Source organism: Triplophysa dalaica, chromosome 2 (genome assembly GCF_015846415.1).
Source record: "Triplophysa dalaica isolate WHDGS20190420 chromosome 2, ASM1584641v1, whole genome shotgun sequence".
In the NCBI taxonomy this organism is placed as follows: domain Eukaryota; kingdom Metazoa; phylum Chordata; class Actinopteri; order Cypriniformes; family Nemacheilidae; genus Triplophysa; species Triplophysa dalaica.
The window spans coordinates 29,944,975-29,966,340 of NC_079543.1; the positions used below are offsets into that span (position 1 = coordinate 29,944,975).

Sequence of the window (21,366 nt, forward strand, 5' to 3'; positions counted from 1 at the left end):
AGAGAACAGAGAGAGAACAGAGAGAGAGAGAGAGAGAGAGAGAGATAGAGAGAACAGAGAGAAGAGAGAGAGAGAGAGAGAGAGAGAGAGAGAGTAAGAGTAAGAGTGAGAGAGAGAGAGTGTGAGAGAAAGAGAGAGAGAGAGAGAGAGAGAGAGAGTAAGAGTAAGAGTGAGAGAGAGAGAGTGTGAGAGAAAGAGACAGAGAGAGAGAGAGAGAGAGAGAGTAAGAGTGAGAGAGAGAGAGAGAGAGAGTGTGAGAGAAAGAGAGAGAGAGAGAAAGAGAGAGAGAGAGAGAGAGAGAGAGAGAGAGAGTAAGAGTGAGAGAGAGAGAGAGAGAGAGAGAGAGAGAGAGAGAGAGAGAGAGAGTGTGAGAGAAAGAGAGAGAGAGAGAAAGAGAGATGGCAGGCAGACAGGCAAGCTGGCTCCACAGCTAACTCAACACCACAGAGGCCTTTCGTTCATCCTGAGGGAGCGCAAACACACGTCTCCTTTTACAGCCTCTCAGTGCCATTACACTCACGTATCCCAGCAGCATCACATCCTTCTCTCTTTCTCACACCACCTGTACAACATCACATTTCCTTTTCTTGTTGGCACTTTCAGGTTAGCGGTCGAGGTTTTTCTGTTTGCACATGAAGAGTTTGCTTCCACAATGAGATAACTCAAAAATCATGTTTTTTTTTTTTTCAATTAACGTTGATTAAACTGAAGTTGATTTGTTTTGATTTAAGCCATGACAACTCAAAAAAAACATCAAGCTAACAAAGTAAAATTTTAAAACATGATTTTTGAAAATAATTAAAACCAAACTCTTCACATATTCCCAAAAGTTGTGATTATTTTTATCTCTGTTACTGATTTTTAACATTAAGTAATTTAGAGGTTGATGCATTAAAAATGAATGCTGCAGTCCAGGTTTTGTCTCTCTATCGCCATCTGTGTTTCGACCAAACCGCCGGTTTCTTTACGATTTTATCTTTTCAAAGTTATATCTCAAACGTCGCTTACTGTTGTTAATCAAAGTACTGAATGCTGATTTTTTTAAGTACTGGCTCATGAACTCATTTTTGTTTATTTTTAACAACAAAAAAGTGTTTGAGTTAAACTTTACTTTAATCAGAATTAAAAAACGTTAACTTCTGATATTCAAAATGAGCAAGAAGAGACTGGTCTCATTACTGGGATTACACTGAAAAATGATATTGTTTCAGATCATTTTTGTTTTGTTTTCTAGTAAAATTATTTATAACACGAAACATTTACATAATAAGAAAAGTAACCTAACTATATTTAGTCTTGTTTAATGAAAGAAAATATAAGTTATAAAATTTAAATTTAATCTACAGTGATTTACTGGTAAACCTGCTGCGAAACTACAGCAAAGTATTAAAGTGTACGTTTACTTTGATTCTGTTTACAACATAAATTGAAAAGTCTGGCATGTTGTATTATAGGATATGCTGCTCATACATGCATCTATTTGGTCCAGAAGCACTTCCTGTTTTAGTTTTTTAACACGACGCACATGTAAAAACATTGAGAACATTCAAAGTGTTATACCAACATCTTTAAGCATTCATTATGTGAAAAAAATGAAACTGAAGCAGGAAGTGCTACTGCACAAGTGTTGTTTGCATGTTATATACAGACAATGTGCATACTATGAACTAGTCAATACGCTGTTATATAACATTACTGGAGTTAGTATGCTAGTGTTCTATTGCGGTCAGACCAACTAACAGAAAACATTCTTGCTTTGATCATATTTCACACTTAAGAGAAGAATTCCTGCCGAGGTGACAGGACGACCCTCGGGTCAAAGTTGTTAAAGCTTTGGCATGTGGAAGTGACCTCTGTTATTACAAACGAGTACAAACCAGACGTAGCACGGCAACAGGACGAGTCTTTATCATGAGCAAATCTTTAGGTTCAGGGCATTTATGACATCCAACAGCTGCGACGCCTGAGCTGTCGGCCTCAACAGTTCCTTCCTAAATCATAAAGCAATCCATTTTTATTTGTTCGGGTTCTTCAACGGCTTTATAAAAATAGCAATGGAGCCGGCTTTAACATATGGCTGTATGTGAGACTACTGTAAACATGGACTTTGATGCACAAAAACTCTGTGAGGTAACATCCAAATGTCTGATTCAACAGGCCGTATTTAAAGAGTCACAGAATCAAGAAAGTGGAAATCAGGTATACCAAATGTATTATTATTATCCATTGTTTAAAGACCCCACAGATCTTTGGAGATCCTGTGAGGAACCAAATGAACTTTGTAGATCTACTGGAGCATAAACGCAGGCGCACAGCCAAACGATTTGCGGTTTTATTTCAATGATCTCGAAAAAGTGCGGCCTTCCGTGCCAGAAAAACAAGTGAAAGCCAAGCCACTGTGGAGTGTTTCTAGGCCACATGAGAGGCAGAGGATGTGCTCATCAATTTACCCCTGTGTACCCCCCCAAGACCTAAGAGGTGTCGAGAGGGAGACGCAACAAGAACACACACACTGGCCGACCCAGAAGGGTAACGTTTATACCCGCCTGCTGTGACTCCTCCCGTTTGCCGTGGAATGAGTCCCAACCAAAGCTTCTTGCGAGATCGGTGTTGAAAAACGCAGGTGGAAGTTTTTGGAAGAATCTGACAGGCCGTTGACAACGTACAAGAGAGGTGTGGAACTGTGCCATGCTGGCCCTGGGCGCCACTTACTCACAACCCATCAACTGTGAGAGAGAGAGAAAGAGAGAGAGAGAACAGAGAGAGAGAGTGAGAGAGAACAGAGAGAGAGAGAGAGAGAGAGAGAGGACAGAGAGAGAGAGAAAGAGAGAGATAGAGAGAACAGAGAGAGAGAGAGAGAGAGAGAGAGAGAGAGGACAGAGAGAGAACAGAGAGAGAGAGAGAGAGACCAGAGAGAGAGAGAACAGAGAGAGAGAGTGAGAAAGAGAGAGAGAGAGAACAGAGAGAGAGAGAGAGAGAGAACAGAGAGAGAGAGAGAGAGAGAGAGAGAACAGAGAGAGAGAGAGAGAGAGAGAGAGAGAACAGAGAGAGAGAGAACAGAGAGAGAGAGAGAGAGAGAGAACAGAGAGAGAACAGAGAGAGAGAACAGAGAGAGAGAGAGAGAACAGAGAGAGAGAGAGAGAGAGAGAGAGAGAGAGAGAGAGAGAGAGAGAGAGAGAGAGAACAGAGAGAGAGAACAGAGAGAGAGAACAGAGAGAGAGAGAAAGAGAGAGAGAGAGAGAACAGAGAGAGAGAGAGAGAGAGAGAGAGAGAGAACAGAGAGAGAGAGAGAGAACAGAGAGAGAGAGAGAGAGAGAGAGAGAACAGAGAGAGAGAACAGAGAGAGAGAACAGAGAGAGAGAGAGAGAGAGAGAGAGAGAGAGAACAGAGAGAGAGAGAGAGAGAGAGAGAGAGAGAGAACAGAGAGAGAGAACAGAGAGAGAGAGAGAGAGAGAGAGAGAGAACAGAGAGAGAACAGAGAGAGAGAGAGAGAGAGAGAGAGAGAGAGAGAGAGAACAGAGAGAGAGAACAGAGAGAGAGAGAACAGAGAGAGAGAGAACAGAGAGAACAGAGAGAGAGAGAGAGAACAGAGAGAGAGAGAGAGAACAGAGAGAGAGAGAGAGAGAGAGAGAGAGAGAGAGAGAGAGAGAGAGAGAGAGAGAGAGAGAGAGAGAGAGAACAGAGAGAGAGAGAACAGAGAGAGAGAACAGAGAGAGAGAGAGAGAACAGAGAGAGAGAGAGAGAGAGAGAGAGAACAGAGAGAGAGAACAGAGAGAGAGAACAGAGAGAGAGAGAACAGAGAGAGAGAACAGAGAGAGAGAGAGAGAACAGAGAGAGAGAGAGAGAGAGAGAGAGAGAACAGAGAGAGAGAACAGAAAATAATGTAGTTCTTGGTGTGTTCTACGGGCACGTTGTTTAGTTTGAAACGGTGATGTTGATTTTGGCCACTTGGCTTTATTTTGTCAGGTGGCACGAGCTAGCCCCGCCCACAGTGATATTTCATTGGTCAACATCCTGCTTTACATAAATCTACTGGACTCAAGGTTTGATGATGGTCTGTATGTAAAGTTACTGTTGATCATTTCTCCTAGACATCACAGAATGAGAGCGAATAGAAAGGTTTGTGTGAGTCTCACCTGTGTCTCAGATGTTTCTCTTTGGAAAATAAAGATTAAGAGATCATGAGAGTTTGAGAAGAGACGTCAACAATGTGTCAAACTGAGATCAGATTTGTCTCGTCTGCAATCTGCGATCTCAATATCAACTCAAACATTTCTCATCACATTAACTCAAATCTAGATATTAGACCTCCACAATCTACATTCATTTGCTAATTTTATTTTGGAAACATCTGAGATTAAGTTGATATTTAATGAACTCCATCAGATCATCGGAGCATTATCATCTACGCCTGTTTTTCATGATTCTATCATTCCTTCTTTTCCTCACTTCTCCACTGCTGTCTCTGTTTGTCTTTTACTTGTAAAGCCGCTTCATTCACAACGATATGAAAGCACGCTGCAGAAATCCATTTGAATGAAAGAAAGAGTTGAGCGTGAACAGCCAGCGACCCGAGCAGAGCGAGCAGGTTGAGACCCGGCCCCTGACATTCCTATCAGTACCTGTGGCAACTGCAGAGTGAGTGGAGGTGTGTCTGAGCTTAAGAGAGACACTGTTTACCCGCCGGGCCGGAACGGAACGCCTCAGGAGGGGGGAGAGGACCAGAGGCCGGGGGGCCATCTTTAGACCTGGCCAGCAACAACTACACAAACGTGTTAAAACGCTGCCGACAGTAATTGTCAGTATGGCCCTTGTGCTTTCTTTAACACACACACACATCAGAAAGAGAGAGATTGAGAGAGAGTGAGTGAGTGAGAAAGACAAACAGAGTGAGAAAAAGAGAGAGAGAGTGAGAACAAGAGAGAGAGAGAGAGAGAGAGTGAGAAAGAGAGAGTGAGAAAAAGAGAGAGAGAGTGAGAGAGAGAGAAAAAGAGAGAGAGTGAGTGAGAAAGACAGACAGAGTGAGAAAGAGAGAGTGAGAGAGTGAGAACAAGAGAGAGAGAGAGTGAGTGAGTGAGTGAGTGAGTGAGAGTGAGTGAGAGTGAGTGAGAAAGACAGAGAGAGAGAATGAAAGAGGGAGAGAGAGAAAAGAGAGAGAGAGTGAGAAAAGAGAGAGAGAGTGAGAAAAGAAAGAGAGAGTGAGAAAAGAAAGAGAGAGTGGAAAGAAAGAGAGAGTGAGAAAAGAAAGAGAGAGTGAGAAAAGAAAGAGAGAGTGAGTGAAAGAGAGAGAGAGTGAAAGAGAGAGATATAAGTGGGTGAGAGAAGTGCCACTCTCTAGTGGACATGAAAACAGCTCTTTGAAAGTAACAGTGTGTTTGTTTCTGTGCTTCAGTGATCTGTGCCACATACACTATTGTATCTGATGTGACATTAAACACTCAGAGAATGTATTTGTTACCAATAATCTGAAGCATTTGTCTGTATTTGACTAAACTCATGTTGATAGTGTTTAACATCAGAGAAATGTCAGTGTTTGTTTGAGTTTTATATTTCACAAATGGAAATAAAAATGCGTTGTGGATGTGAAAAAAAGGACGTCAAACTTTGTGGGATGTCTGTGAAGTAAAATATACAAACCTGAAGCAATAAGAAGAACTTTAAGTAGTTACTGTATTTTACTTCCCATGTTACCATTTCTGAGGAATATGTGCTGTTATGGATGTGACAATCCTGAAAATGGCTCTGGCCTGACTATGAAAAAGACTTGAAGAGAAATCACACGTGGGTATTTGAACCACATCATATTGATATCTGTAAAAAACCTTTGGTAAAAATGTTCTTTTTTCACATTAAGGGCGATAGATCTCACACAATTGTCCATTGACAGGGCTTTTTATCATGGTACCGTCTACAAAAAAGAAGATAATAGACACCCTGAGATGTTGAGGAGTAAACGCTGATATCTACATGTAGAACAATTCAAGTAGGGAAGGAAGGAGGCGGGAACCGGCAGACATTTAAATAAAGTTTTAATATAAATAATAACAGCAGGCGGCCCCTCGCGGACGACTGCCGGCAAAATAACATAAACACAAATATAAATATAAATACAAATACAAATACAAAAGTAAAACATGTTCGGGCCCAGTCCTTTCTCTTCGACGGTCCGGTCGCTCGTTCCTTTTATATGCTCCCAATCTCCTACGTGATTCGAGCCCGGTGTGCGCACAGCTGGCGCTCATTCATAATTACTCACCGGACTCGAACCACGGTCTCGCCCCGCCTACTCTACTACACTACACCAAATACCAAAGTTACTACAGTTACAGTTACCAAAACTAATAATGTACTTTTGATATTATATTCCCGGGTTAAAGGAAATCTTTGTATTCATTTCAGGGGTTTAACCCACTGCAAGAAAAACTACTGTTGTATACTTTGTTTACTATAGTATATTGAAGTTAATTAATATATACCACATGTTTCGGTAGTATTAACAAATACATTGAAAAAGAATTAACTGATGAATAATATAATACTTCATACTTTAGTCATCAAGTAAGGTAAATCATCCACTGTAGTGAGCTGTATACTTATAAAACTTAAACACAAAAGTATCTATTATAAAAGTAAACACACAAGTTTACTGCTGTGTTTTGTCATGTAGAGACTGTTTGGTGTTTTGTCAGAAACTAGGATCACTGCAATGCATTTTTGAATAAATAAAAACTATATTAACTTACCTGAAACCGTTCAGTCACAGAACATATAGCAACAGAAAATAAATCACAGCCACCGCATGAACGCTTCATAGTCAACATGAATGATACCTGAAAAACATTGTAATGTGACGTGTGACATATATATATATATATACTGCACATATGACTCGTCCACTGTGAACCGTTCTTTCATTTCTTTGATTTCAAACCGTCTCTTTTCACACCCAAATGATCTTCAGGTCAATATTAAACTAGATAGGAGAACATGTGCTGATAAATCAGCGGGTGAAATTATTTCACCTTAAATTGAAGATAAATACATTACTTAAAGTCTAACAATAAGCCAAACGTTCCCGAGATTCCAAATTTTATTGGCATTTGGCGAGACAAGAGAATAAACATCACACAAATCAATCAATCTCTGCCAATCAGAGAATACCAACTCAGCTTTTCCAACAAAATAGTTTGGTTGTTTTACACACAGTTACCAGTGTACGCCTGCTTCTCTAGTGAATTAGGTCGCCGGGTCTTTCTTCAGTCTGCCATTCTGCTAAAGAAGCTTGTGATGAATAGAAGCAAATGACAGCAGCGTCCACTCATTCCAGAAACTAAAGAAGTCATCTACGCAGGTCACGGCTTGAGCAAGTGACTACTTACAACAACCAATAATCATTAAAAAAAAACAAAAAAATCCGGAAGGTGCAAAAGGCAAAAAGTACAAATTCATTTTCCAGTTTGAAAGACATCAATGATGTTACATGATCATTAATATAAAGTTAAGCCAAACACAACTCCGAAGAAAAAGTGCAATCGTATCTTACATTTTAGTTTGACTGTTTCACTAGATTTATAAGTCAAAATCTATCTATGGATCAAGATGTGTTTATTAATACTGCGGAGCAATCAAATCGGCCAATGACCTGGATGCAACGAAGATGAAAGTCTACTCTAGTTTCATCATCTAAAGGTTTGGTAAACCACATTGCATAGGACTTCTTGGCTGCATATTATCATAAACCAAATACGCATGCAGTGTGTGTGTGTGTGTGTGTGTGTGTGTGTCATAACCGATGAGTGACTTTGTGTTTTGAGTTTTCCAAAAGTAGTTATAAACCAGAGCTGAAGCGCACGAGCTGAAGCAAAAAGGGAAGTTATTAAGTGAAAACCTCATGTGTGAACGTGGTGGTTCTGTGCTCCTTCAAAAGTGCAGTAAAACCTTTAACCAAGTTCAGTTCAGAAAGTTTGGCAGAGAAACTCCTGTTTTTCCCTTTTTCCTCCGTGGGATCCGCTCCAGTTCATCTGACGGGTTGCAAATCATCAAGGAATTTCACATTAGGGAGGAATGTTTGGCGAGGCGACCCTGAAAGAGAGAGTGAATGAGAGTCAAGCGTGTTTTTTCTCAAGTTTGGGCCTTCGTCCTGCAAACTACGCAGAAGCAAAGATACCAGAGACATGAACAATGAACCCACGCATCTAATGTCCCACAAACATCACGAGTGAGCCAGTTGTGAGGCTAAATCCTTTCTCTGTAAAGACATAATGCCGTTCACCATCTCTGAAGTGAGAATTATTCAAATCAGTTTATTAACTTATGCTATGAACAATTGGTGTGGTGTGTTTTATACTATAAAAACTAGATTGTTTACGACATTGAAACATTTGTAATATACTTGGCAACATGTTAAGTTTTCTAGCGTAAATACTGAGAAACAAAATGTGGTCAACATGCTTTTAAAAAGGCCAATTTTGTGTAATATCCAGATGGCGAATGATACATGGGGTAATTCCTGACCTCTTTCTCAAGGAAACGTTTAACAAATGACATGACAACCGCAGTAATTAAGATCACCGCAGAAAATTTATATGTGTTGAGCAACACCAGCCGAACATTTAACCACATTTATTACAAAAACACATGTCAGGCATTTTGAAAACAGGAAACATATACGAGCGTGTGCTGCTTTCTCTCAGTTTGCCACAATTCATCCAATAAAGATGTGATATTAAAACACAGAGAGCAGGACTCCATCTGCAACTAATAAAGCACAAGAGATAAAAACTAGCAGCACATATTCAGATGAAAAACGTAGTTTCATCACTTTAACCGTAACATCACACCTACAAACACACATATGTGATGATGCGGAGGAAAGGGTACAAACAGATTAACATCAGGTTTAGGTTCATGCGTGTGTGCGTGACCAAGGGTCTCCTCACCTCTAGTACAGGAGGAAGAAGCGGGTTCGAAGTGAAGACACCGTGTTTTCCGACATGTTGCGGACCTTCAGATAGTTGACGAACCCTCTGAAGAACAGCAACAGACCTGGAGGTGAACGATCAAAGGTCAGAGGTCAAAGACAGAAGGTATATTAATAATCAATATGCATTCACTGATAATAATATGAGTAAGGTTTCACCTACAGTAGTATAATCACGGTTCTAAGTATGCTAATGTGTGTAATTTGATTTGATTCTATAAACATGGAAACATATAAAAGGCGATCAAGCATTTAATAATGATAATAGGTGTTGAGTTTTATTTTTGATTCTATAAACATGTAATGTGGTAAAGGTCCCAGCAGATGGAGCCAGAGCGCTGTACAGAAAACATGACGACTACTCAAACATTTGCTTTCGATATTATCAGATCAAAGGAGAAAATGTGAAAACATCCCCAAGGGATCTTACCCAACACAAGGAAGATCCACCAGAGCCAGTACTGCCCATTGAAGTATCCAGTGAAATAATCGGAGAACTGGACAGAAAAATGACTCCGTTAAACACTGACTTTCTGTCACGTTCACACAGAGGATGTCCAAACAGACTCAATCCTCAATTTCAAATAGAGATCTTTTGCTTGCAGCTACGCTCTTACATTCCAAATGTTGAAAGTGTGCATGCGTGAATGACCGAGTCCTACACTTTTCTTCACAACGCCCGAGATTCATTTCTCTGTGTGTTCATGCTTGAGTTAACTCACCCGAACAATAAGAATCCATTTGATCAGTGAGAGACCAAAGCCACAGATAGCACCGTATCGACCCGCAATGGTGTTGGTCAAACAGAAAGACAAGCAAAATCCAATCCAGTTGAAGAGGAAGGCCACTGGTTTCACAAACACACACATTACATTACAAGATACACAAACATCTGTGCATTGAAGTGAAATGACTACAACAGACAGAATTGATTAATATGATTGAATAATAATACCAATAATAATGTGTCACTGCTGTACAATTACAATAAAGTCATTGTGATTGAGTAAATAAGATTAAAAGCTTGTTTACACCAATATAATTATATTAAAAATGATATTAGCTGATATAGTTATTGTAAGTTGTGAACAATATTCCATTGGCTATCAGTGTTTTTATCATTCATCAGCTGGAAAACCCTCTTGAAGATGACTGTGTAGTTCTAGTTATAGTGGTGACGTGGACTGTGCTCTTCTCTCAGGACATTCTTTCACAACTTTATAGCTATCATTTAAGTGCTAAACTTCTGATGTACTCACTAAAGAAGGCCAGCAGAAAGATGCCATCATTCCCCACCCTCAACTGGTCAGCATCACTGAAGTCATCCCGAACCGGAAAATCCTCATCCTGATCCAGATTTAAACAGAGGGAGAAACACTCTTGAAGGAAAACTACTCAATTCTTTTACCGTTTCAACCAAGAATTTATCCAAGAAATCGAATCACAGGCAGCAGGCCCGTCTTCAGAAACAACAAAACCTTCACCTGTTTGATGTCAGAAAGATGCTGGGAAATGTTCATGCAATGCAAGACTGTGTGTATTTGTGCAGCGAGAAGCCTTGTGAAGCATCAGACGCAGACCACAAGCAGAACATCATTATTTAACTACAGTAGATACAGTAGCACCTTTAAAGCAGCTGGGCAACAAAAATCATATTCTTTACGACAAAACCTTTGCGTCTGATATGAAGTTAGATTCAGAAAGATATGGATGACATACAACGCCACAGTCCAAAGGTCAAAGTTGGATTACGACACATTGCTGCTAAAGCTCATAAAAGTAAGAGGGGATTGTGTAACAATGGAAAGTCTTAAAAACATATGCTAAGACTTTACTTAAAGCCTTTAGGTATACTGTATTATTAAAGATTATTATAATAGTTCATAATGTGCGTGGGAATACATAAAATGTTGTTGTAAAGAATTATAAACAAAATAAAAATGATGAGTGTTATAATGTATAAACAATTATTCATGAGACATTATAAGGTGCATTAAAAGGAATTACTAATACATGAACCCTACTTTAATAATGCATTTTACACATGTTAAGAGTTTCGCTATGTCCTCAATATAAAGATTCAGATCTGGATCCACAAATATATATGAATTGTGTTTTAGTATGACAGCACAAACTTCTCAAAAAGAGAAAAATATTTGGTTTGGAAACTTGACGATACTAAACGCAGCTTTCAAATGCACTTGTCTGTTTATTTTATAAATCATTTCAGATTTTGTCATAGATTTGAGTCACTGTTAAGTAAGGGATAGTGTACAGGCAGCAGGTTGTTATGGCAGAAATAATCCCAGTCAGTTATTATAAAGCTAAACGTGATCAGGAGGTGAAGTGGAGGGTCTTGGGTCACACTGAAGGGGTTTATTTACCAATAACAGAGGGCTGCTTGTACATTATCCCACGTATAACATGACTACTTGCCACAAGAGACAAAAACTGGGGATAAAATGTGAATTTGGAATATTTGATTAACTCATTTCTTCCGCAACGAAGAACCGTTTAGTTTTGGTTTTAAGGTAAGAAACGACGTTCAAATGTAACGTACAGGCAATTTGGTTTAATCATTTGTAAATATTATGTCATATATGTGATTAAAAGACCTGCGATGGGTTGGCACTCCATCCAGGGTGTATCCTGCCTTGATGCCCAATGACTCCTGAGATAGGCGCAGGCTCCCCGTGACCCGAGATAGTTCGGATAAGCGGTAGAAAATGGAATGGAATGTGATTAAAAGACATATTTATAATTAATTTGTCAAAAAAAAAATGTCAAAATGCTCCATCCGAGTAAGCGTGTGTTATTAGTTTTGAGGGGTTGTTATCTGGGAATAATGAACCTTCAAATGTCGCAACTGGCCAATCACAATCAAGCATTCCAACAAAACGTGTAATAAAGTATTTACCCTTCAACCAATGAATGAATGTCTTTGCATAAGTTGACAAAAGATCAAACTAGAAGCATCTGACGTGCATGCAGTAAAATCATGACTGAGAAATCTCAATGTGTTCTGAGAAACAGTTTGCCATTGTTTTCCTGCACACTCGTGTTTGGTTATGTAACGCTGTGACATTTAGAGGATTGGAAGTAGGACTTCAGACCCAATGCTTTTCAGGGAGGCGTTACATAACACATAAGTTGAGCGAGTATATGTATCTGGGTCACGGTTTCCACGGCTCACCACATCCTCCGTGCGGCTCCCCTCATGTTGCTGCTTAAAGCCTCTCGATGACATTTCTCAGGAAAAGGAAAGTCAGACTTATACAGAGCTCCGTCCAGCGGAACATGAGGAACGTTCTGTGTTTTGAAGAACTGGTGGGTGGATGAGATACTCACTCGTGGAATGACCTCAATGGCTGATGCAGCCATGGCCGCCGCCTTTGCTTTCTCTGCCTCGTCATAGGTGGGCAGTGACGTGGCGACGCTGTAAGGTGGAGGCACGGGAAAGTCCCCTGAGAACACGCTTTCTGCAGAGAGAGAAAAGCCACAGGTCACACAAATCACCCGAGCTGTGATCAGTGCAGCGTCTTATTGATACACAACACACCTTCTGTCTTTATTAGCGGCATTAGCTCTAGCACCACTACTGCTGCTTTGGTCAAACCCTAGATTTGAATGACACTGACAACTTTGTGGTTCGTAACACGCATCATTTTTGCTCAAATCATAATATTAAAAAGCATAAAAAGCAAATCAAGCTAAAAACAACAATATAAACCTTTGTACAGGCAGTCACTTAACACGATATCTAAAAATGTAGTTATTAAAAGTAGAAATGCTCTACTCTCAGTCACATCTTTCGGTCTGTGATTCACAACATTTTAAGTGATTCACTTTAATAGTGTGTTCAATAGTCCTTTTTGGCGTACCTAATATTGATCGTTTCACATTGTGTTCATCCTGTAAACTTTTAAAATGTTTCCGTTCATTGAAATCTAATATTCAATTTAATATTCACAATGTGCATTGTTCCATAGCAGCTTCACAGGAGATAATAAGAAAAAGAGAAAAACACAGAAAAGGTCAAACACAGAAATGGGGTTTGTAGAACAAGCACGATCATTCTGATAAAGCGATGTTAACAGAAGTCACCGAAACTTTAATCTCATCTAATATAGCAGTTTAAGGGGTGAGCAAGCCAACACGGACCTGTGGTGAGAAACCCAAACGCCAATGATGCACAAATGGAGAAAAAACCTCAGGAGAAACCAGACTCATCCGACGTGTTACAGTTACTGAGGAAATGATTATGAAGAATAGAGAGAGATTATCAGTTGTGATTTAAGGAATTTCATTTGTTGAAACTGTTTAGGTCTCATTTTGTGACCGATATCAGACAACAGAGGAATGATATTTTAACGTGAAAAATATTGGAAGAAATAAATGTAATGATGCCTCAAAAATAAACTGAAAAAGCACTAAAATTATAATCAAAAACTAAAATCAAAATGATTTTATCTTATATAGCAACATACAAAATAAACAAATAAATTAGAAAATGAGTATGACAAAAGTATATACCACAATTACTAAAACGAATTAAAATCAACATAAAAACTAAATTTCTAAAAATAAAAGCTAATTTGAAATAATAATAACACTAAAATCAAAACTATAATAATTCAATAAAAAAAATTGGTGGACAGCCAAACACTGCATGAAATTAGAAAAGTGTAAAAATGTATTCATTACAATAATAATCATTTTGCCCGATATTATAATAGTGTCTGTGCGCAATCTATTCATTTAAAGGAAACAAAATAATAAAGAACTGAATTTCCTGTGTCTCCTAGCGATGGAATTCACTGAGGGAGTGTTTGGAAAACAAAAGCATTGTGTTTGATGCCAACAGACGCAGAAGAATGTGACGCTTCACCAGCGAATGCTTTATTCAACTAGTGCAAGAGCTTCATTATTAACACGGATGATCAGTCGACACGCACCACTGAAACATCATCATCATTCATAACAACAATGTGTTGTGATCATCCTCATGAATAATTCAGTGGGTGTGAAGAGACCTGGTGCGGCTGTTGCTCCCAGGGCCACGCTGGCGTAAGGTGGAGGCGGGGCTTCCGTGTCCGTGGTGGTGGCGTTACTTATGCCTTCCATAGGAGCCTGGGAGGAGGTGGAGGGCTCAGCACTGGCGGACCCTTCAGAGGGATCGTCCTCATTGTGCAGCTGTGAAAGAGCCAAAGAAAAACACATGAAGTTGATACGACACACCTCAAACAAGCCACCGCCTGCGGGGATCTTCCACACTGTCTGTACAAAACACGCCACTCGTTTCTGAAATGTTTTTTTAAAGAAACTGGTAAGGAGTGTCAGGCCGTATATTTCAGACAAACGCATCTGGCATCCACATGACACATTTTCCTCATAATAAAAACAGGGAATGAATCTCAAATCTGTGATTTTCTGCATATTTGTGACGCTTTTATCAAACACAGATGTGAAAACTGAAGCCTTCAGCAGATGAGCCGAGGACTGTGGAGAGGATGTGAGTCTGATTCACATGAAGTGCTGTGATAGCAAAGGTTCATCCCACAGATGACGTTTTAATGACTTTAGGGGACTAATGCCGCGTTCACAACTTTAGCCTTATATTGTTTGACATGGGTGTCGGGATGATCTGTAGAACAACAGATTGTTAGGTTTGACGGTTCCTAACCCCTCATAATATAAGTCAACAATGTCATGTCTGCCCTGGTTCACAACATCCCAGAAGTGACGAAACAGGTTTAATAACCCAAAGGTGACACAGAACGGCTTAGAGTAATCATTTACACCCTCTCAAAAAACACTTTTAATGTGATCTTATATTTGACTTTTGATGAAAGTAAGTAAATATTTTTTGCTTTTTCCTTTATAAAGTCCTTTCTTTGATTCCCTCATCTCCTTGAATTACATAATTTCATTAATTTCAAATAAACAAATTTAGTATTAAACAAAATGAATACTTATTGTCTTAATTGTATTTTATTATATATTTGTGTAATTTTGCATTGCAAAATTGAAATGAATGAATAATCAAGTGAATAAAGAGTTTAAATTATATATAAACATATATTCATTTTTATATGTTTTATTTAATTTTAAATACATGCATGCGTTACTAAAACATTCAACATAAATATGCACAGTGAGTCCACAGACATATGTTATGTAAACTTTTATTCTTAAATCGATTAATAGTTAAACAGCATTATTTTGAAGCGAAACGATATGTTTGTTTGTGAAGAGATGACATGAGGGTGAGAAATGAACTTTCTGAACGTGTCACAGGGAGGGACATCTGAAGAACGCTGCATTCCATCTGAGGTTTGTGAATGTGAGACAGTGCCACCCGTGCAGATCACGTCCTCATCGCTTCAACCTCTGAGTCTGTCCACCCATCACAACATTGAAACACGTGACACCACAGTTACTACATTTCATGTCATTTCCAGGAACTCTAGTAGTCAGAAACGAAGAAGCTTCTCTTCAGAGGTCAGCGTCCTGAGGTTTATCTTCAAGCTTCAAACTTCACATGAACGCGATGACACTGTGAGCCCACATCACACACAGAGACACTCAATGGACCGACTGTGAGGACCGCACAGGGACGACCTCCACGACTCTTACATAAACACAACAACTGCTCAGGGACGTCACACACGTCACTGGTGGGTGCTCAGAAGAACTACTAAAACTAACACAAATGTGACCCTGGACAACAAAACCAGTCTTATGGGTCGATTTCTTGAAATCGAGATGTTTACATAATCTGAAAGCTGCATAAATAAGATTTCTCTTGATGTATGAGTTGTTAAAATAGGACAATATATGTCGGAGATACAACCGTTAAAACTCAGGAATCTGAGAGTGCAAAATAATCTTAACATTGAGAAAATGGCCTTTGAAGATTTTAGTCACTGTGACTGGACATCCACTCATTAAAATAAAGTTTTGATATATTTAAGGTAGGAAATGTACAAAATATCTTCATGGAACATGATCTTTACTTCATATCCTAATGATTTTTGGCATAAAAGAAAAATCAATAATTTTGACCCATACAAACTATATTTTTGTCTTTTACTAAAAATGTTCCGGTGCTTCTTCAGACTGGTTTTGTGCTCCAGGGTCACTCGCGTCTGCACATCAGCAGACCCTCACATGGATAAGTTGAGGATGACTTCAGTTCACCCAAAAACATCAGTTCTGTCATTATTTGTTCACCCTCGTTCGGTTGTAAATCGTTCTTCTGAACCCAAAGGAAGATATTTTGAGAAATGTTTCTGTGGTTTTGTGTTCATACAACAGAAGGTTCGGCGATGTTTGGCAAACACTCTTCGAAATATCTTCTTTTGTATTCTGCAGACAAAAAGAAAGTGGTACAGGTTTGAAGGGTGAGCGATTGATGAAAGAGTTTTGGTGTTTGAGTGTTCTGTGCCTTTAAGAGGTGTTCCAGCTGAGACCTAAACCAAAGAAGGTCTCATTATTCAAAGAAAGTGAAGCACAGGTCTCGTGTGCACTAAAACAACATCACAACACAAGTGACTGAGGTCTATGAGGAGCTGAAGCTGTAAAGACAAACTGAAGGAAGCCGTTTCTGATGGTTGTTTACTGTGGTGGTCAAACCACAACCAACTCATACTGATGATGTCCCTTCACATGGAAAGATCAGCTCGCCTCGGCCTGTTTCTTATGTTCACACACATATAGAATGCCCTATTTTGCGGCGGTTGCATGGCAACAGAGAGATCAAAAAACGTTATGAGTAAGAGCGAGACTTCCTAGAAATTTTGAAAAGACTCTCAGAAAACACCCTCAGTTACACCCTCCAGGAATGCATTTCATCTGCTGACACGCCAGAAAAAAAGACTTCTGTTATATTCCACCAAAATATAAATGAGTTTCATAAACTTGGTATATTAGAAAAATCATTATTTGTTTGACACTTTACAATATTTAACTTTATCAAATATAGCAGAACCACAATTCAGTTTATGTGCTCAAATGTTATTTGTTTATATGACTATAAACCTTTTATTAGGGCTGTGCAAAATTAATCGTAATCGTCAATTACAAAAACTAAATAATCCTGGTGAAACAATTATTGTGCCGCTTTCCATTTTGCATGAATCCTCTCTTTTCTTATGGTAGAAATCCACCGGATTATATATATTTATAAATTTTATCCAAATGTATATAAAGCGCAGCCCTTTCCTAGTGGTTCACATGTGCTATTCTTACGTTTATATCGTTTATATATACGTTTTTCAATTGAATTCCCAGTTTAAAAGGCATGTTTCTTCAGTTTTCTATGTTGTTTTTAAAGGTAATGAGTAATCGTGCTAAATAATCGTGTGATTGTTGTCATAATCGAGCAGCCTCAACTCTTATTATGATCATACATGTGATACAACATATAAGGGAGCGTGTATGTACATGAGTGATGTCATATCAGCAGGCTCAAGAAGGAAATAAAGGCACGTTTGTTTATTTTTTATAGAGATATTAAATGTAACATTTGAACCATCAAACCACTAAACTGCTTTACATAACAAAACACAGACCCTCAGATCACATTAAAGGGAAGTGTCTGCAAAATACGACCACCGCAGGTGTCCAAACGCGTCAAGTACACATTTAAACACTTCGACTGAGTCAAAAGTCTTGTTGTCTACTTAGTACTTGGACTGAAATGTTGTCTATCGAGTCAGCTCATCTGATCTGGCATCAGATCTCCCGCTGTTTGGGGTCATGCCCGCGCACAGTCTGCGTCACACGCGCTTTCTGCCTTTGCGTCGCGTCGCACTGTTTTCCCCCATCGTGTCATAACACGAGTATAGTTCAAACAAGTTAACGTTAAACTCCCATAAAAGCGATTCTGGACGCATTACGTCGCTCGGCTGTTTTCGTTCTTGACGCAAAACGCGTTCTGAAAAACGGTCGCGTATGTCGTGGCATCGCAGGAGAGACGGTGATCGCTGCCGGTTATAACGTTACCTCAGGTCGTTATATGTAACGTGCGGTATTTTATCGTCATATAAAACGAATAATGAACCGAGACTTACCGTTCGGTAGCGGCTCGCCGCCTGATCCATGTTCATATCGGCCAGCCAGCGGCGAATAAAACCCGAAGATAAATTCAAATTAAATGTAGTTCTCGGTCTTACACTCAATAATATACCTTAACGCGACCGCTTATACACATATACTGTCTCGTCTAACAACGAGAAACAAAGCGAGTGGGCGGAGACTCCCGTGGCGTCACTGTGATGCAATGACGTGCACGTCAAACAGTCTGTCACTTTGGTATTAAAGAGAAGTTGGCCTGAAGAGTATTTAAATACTCAACATACATACATTTGCAAAAGTAAAAATAAATTACAGTAATAACAAAAAGTTTTAGAAAATGTTGACCTTTTGAAACTGTTCACATTTGTAGCCTATGCAAGCAAGACATAAGGGGGAGTGGCTGTATTTGGGTACACAATGACATGTAATACGACTGTGTGTCGACGAAGATCGGTTGTTTTCCCAAACATTATCCGTCCTTGTTATTGCCATTGAAGGTGACATGTCTGTATAGTAAACATCAACACGAGCCTGTTTTCACACCTGTCAGGCGAGCACACTACCTAGTGAAGTAAACATCGCCCTCACGCGGTTATTAGATCATATCGACACCGTGCTTCTTACTGTCATCCAAACGAGCGTAGAAATAGTCATTTAAATACGTCAATGAAATTATCAGTGGAATTAACGTGTATTACAGGAAGAAAATAAAACATTTAGATAAACATTCAACATTTATATTAAAAAGAATTGTAAAGCATTTCAATTTTCAATCTCGCCAGCAGAGGTCCCCAAACCATCATCATCTTTCTCAAATAACCGCTTGGTTTCGCATGTGGCTTTCTCTCGTTTCTATAACATCAATGACTTGGAAATAAAAGCTAGATTTTGAAACAGAAGGACAGTTACCATCATATTTTCAATATTGAATATATATATATAATGAAAAACTCAAAGGGCTGCGATACATTAACCGTCAAGGACAAGTTAAGACAAACTGTGTTATGCCTATCAACAGGGAAAGATCTTCATTCACACTGTTTCCATGATTTTGTATTGTAAACAACTGACAACCGAAATGATAATAGAAAGATCTGTCTTGATTTCCATTTCGGTTTCCATCAAGCAGCTTCTGAAAAGGCTTTTATAATGACACAAGAAGACGTCCTGGGTCAGCTGCAGTCCCGTGTGACGAACACTGATACTCTGATGAAATTCCATTAACAAACACTAGAGGGCCACCTTACGACAGAGCCTTTAATAGATGCCTAAAAAAACAAGAATACATTCTTGCAGAATTGGACACAAAACAGTGAGGTTAATTTGAATCTTCATAAAGATATACTGTATAAATATATATATAATCCCACTCTATTATTTAGTTAGTTTGAATTTTAAATGAATTTAAATGAATGAATTTGGTTTACTTTTGATGTTATTTCATGATGAAAAGTTTTAGGTTACATTGGGTCACCAAAACATTCAGTTGTGGGCAAAATAACAGTATATTTAACCTATCATGGGTTATAAGGCTGAAATAAAAATCCAACTAAACAATTGTCAAAATTTGTTCACTAATTTATTCTTGCAAGAATGTCGTCTGACACACAGAAAGTTTTTCATTGAGAAGACAAAAGGAAGTAAAAGCAAACTCTGTTACCCATGCTGTGAGACACACCCCCTCCTAAAGCAGCCTAGGAAGTAGGGCATGATAATCATGATTATTTTGGCAATATATTGAGATCCCGATTATTATACACGATAACTCATAACCTTTTAAAACAACGTAGAGAAAAAATTAAATCTTCCTTTTAAACTGTGAATTCAACTGAAAGATAAATGTAAAGAAATGGCACAGCTGGACCACTGTAAAGAAAAGGGGTGTGCTTTATATACGGATATATAAATATAAATACACTGACAAAAGAAAATTTAACTTAAAATTACTTTAAAGTAATACATTTACATTTAGTCATTTAGCAGACGCTTTTATCCAAAGCGACTTACAGAGACTTTATAAGCCATGTCTTCTTGTAGATGTATATAGTTGTCACAACACAACTTCTGTATTATAGAGAAATATTAAATAACAACATATATACATATAAGAACATATTAGTTGCACAGTGGCATTACAAACATAAGTATCTATTGCATAATGCCCGGGTGGCATATCACAACATATGAAATACAGAACTATAAAAACCGGAAGCTACAGTCCCAAATAACAACAATGGCACAACAGGTGTGATCGACTTCTCGCGGCGCTGCGCAGACTGATCAGCGAATGACAACAAAGTACCGCGAGAGTGATTATAAAGCGCCGCTTGCTCTTCCCGGCGTGATGACTAAGGTCTGTCCCAAAATGCACTCCCATATACCCTTGTGGTCTCGTGCCTGTTGCCCTAATGGTCTGCACTTTCTGACGCCGCCAAGTGCGGACTCGGAGGTGGTCCACAAGACCGAAGTGCGCCATTTGGAACAGCGCCACTATTATGACAAATCGAGTCCCCTCTGGAAGTCGACCCTCTCTAGGACCCCGCGTGATTCTGTTGCCTAAAATAACTTCCAATGGGTACTCTGTTTAGCGCCTGATTGTAATAAATTCTTTCAAAATGGCATTACCATTCATGTCTCTAATACTTAATACTTGTTAAAATGATCATTATTTTCTTTTTCTCTAAATACTTCATATACTAGTACGTAATCGACGCTATGGGATGTGAAATCAAACAAATCTCGGTCTTACTGTTTTAGTTATTTACTATAATGAAGCCATGTTCATTTTAAAATATCAAACAGTGATGTTTTTAGTTTTTTGAGCAGATGTTGAACCAGAAATACTGGTGCGTGCGTAACATCCATCTTGTATGCACACATGTTTTTTGTCAACTTAAAATGTTACATGTCAATTTAATGCTTTTATTTTACACAGCGTATTAAGCGCGCAAGAAGCTAACCCAGCTTCGACTCGCCTCCCAACAACATATGGAGATAACGACTTTGTGATCAGGAATTACAACTACCTACTAAAGTGAGTCCTAAGCGGACACAATTCAAACGGGAGTTGTTGCTAGAAGGGACACAGCTGCAGCCAAAAGTGCTACAAAATATCACCATATAACTACAATAAATTGCATTAGCTAACGCCTACACCTGCCCCAACTCTAAACATGTCCTTAAAATAATACAAAAATATTATTCAGGTGTATTCAGCGTGACAAAAATGATGCGGTATTGAGGTGCGCATGCCCAGTGGAGGTAGCTGTATCCCTTCTAGGCAAAAGCCACGGGACCGAGCGCCAGGC

The 21,366-nt window shown here is 39.0% G+C and overlaps 1 protein-coding gene across 1 annotated transcript; it reads right to left on the reverse strand.

Annotated features, from left to right (window-relative positions):
- Nucleotides 1–7,076: 7,076 nt before the first annotated feature.
- Nucleotides 7,077–18,238, reverse strand: ndfip2 (Nedd4 family interacting protein 2). The gene is made up of 8 exons (XM_056729773.1): nt 18,055–18,238; nt 14,014–14,173; nt 12,329–12,459; nt 10,240–10,327; nt 9,703–9,827; nt 9,411–9,477; nt 8,940–9,045; nt 7,077–8,082 (listed from the first exon to the last, which is right to left on the reverse strand). Exons 1-7 carry the CDS (start codon nt 18,088–18,090, stop codon nt 8,942–8,944), a joined length of 711 nt encoding a protein of 236 aa, XP_056585751.1. The 5' UTR covers nt 18,091–18,238; the 3' UTR covers nt 7,077–8,082; nt 8,940–8,941.
- Between the last annotated feature and the right edge of the window lie 3,128 nt (nt 18,239–21,366).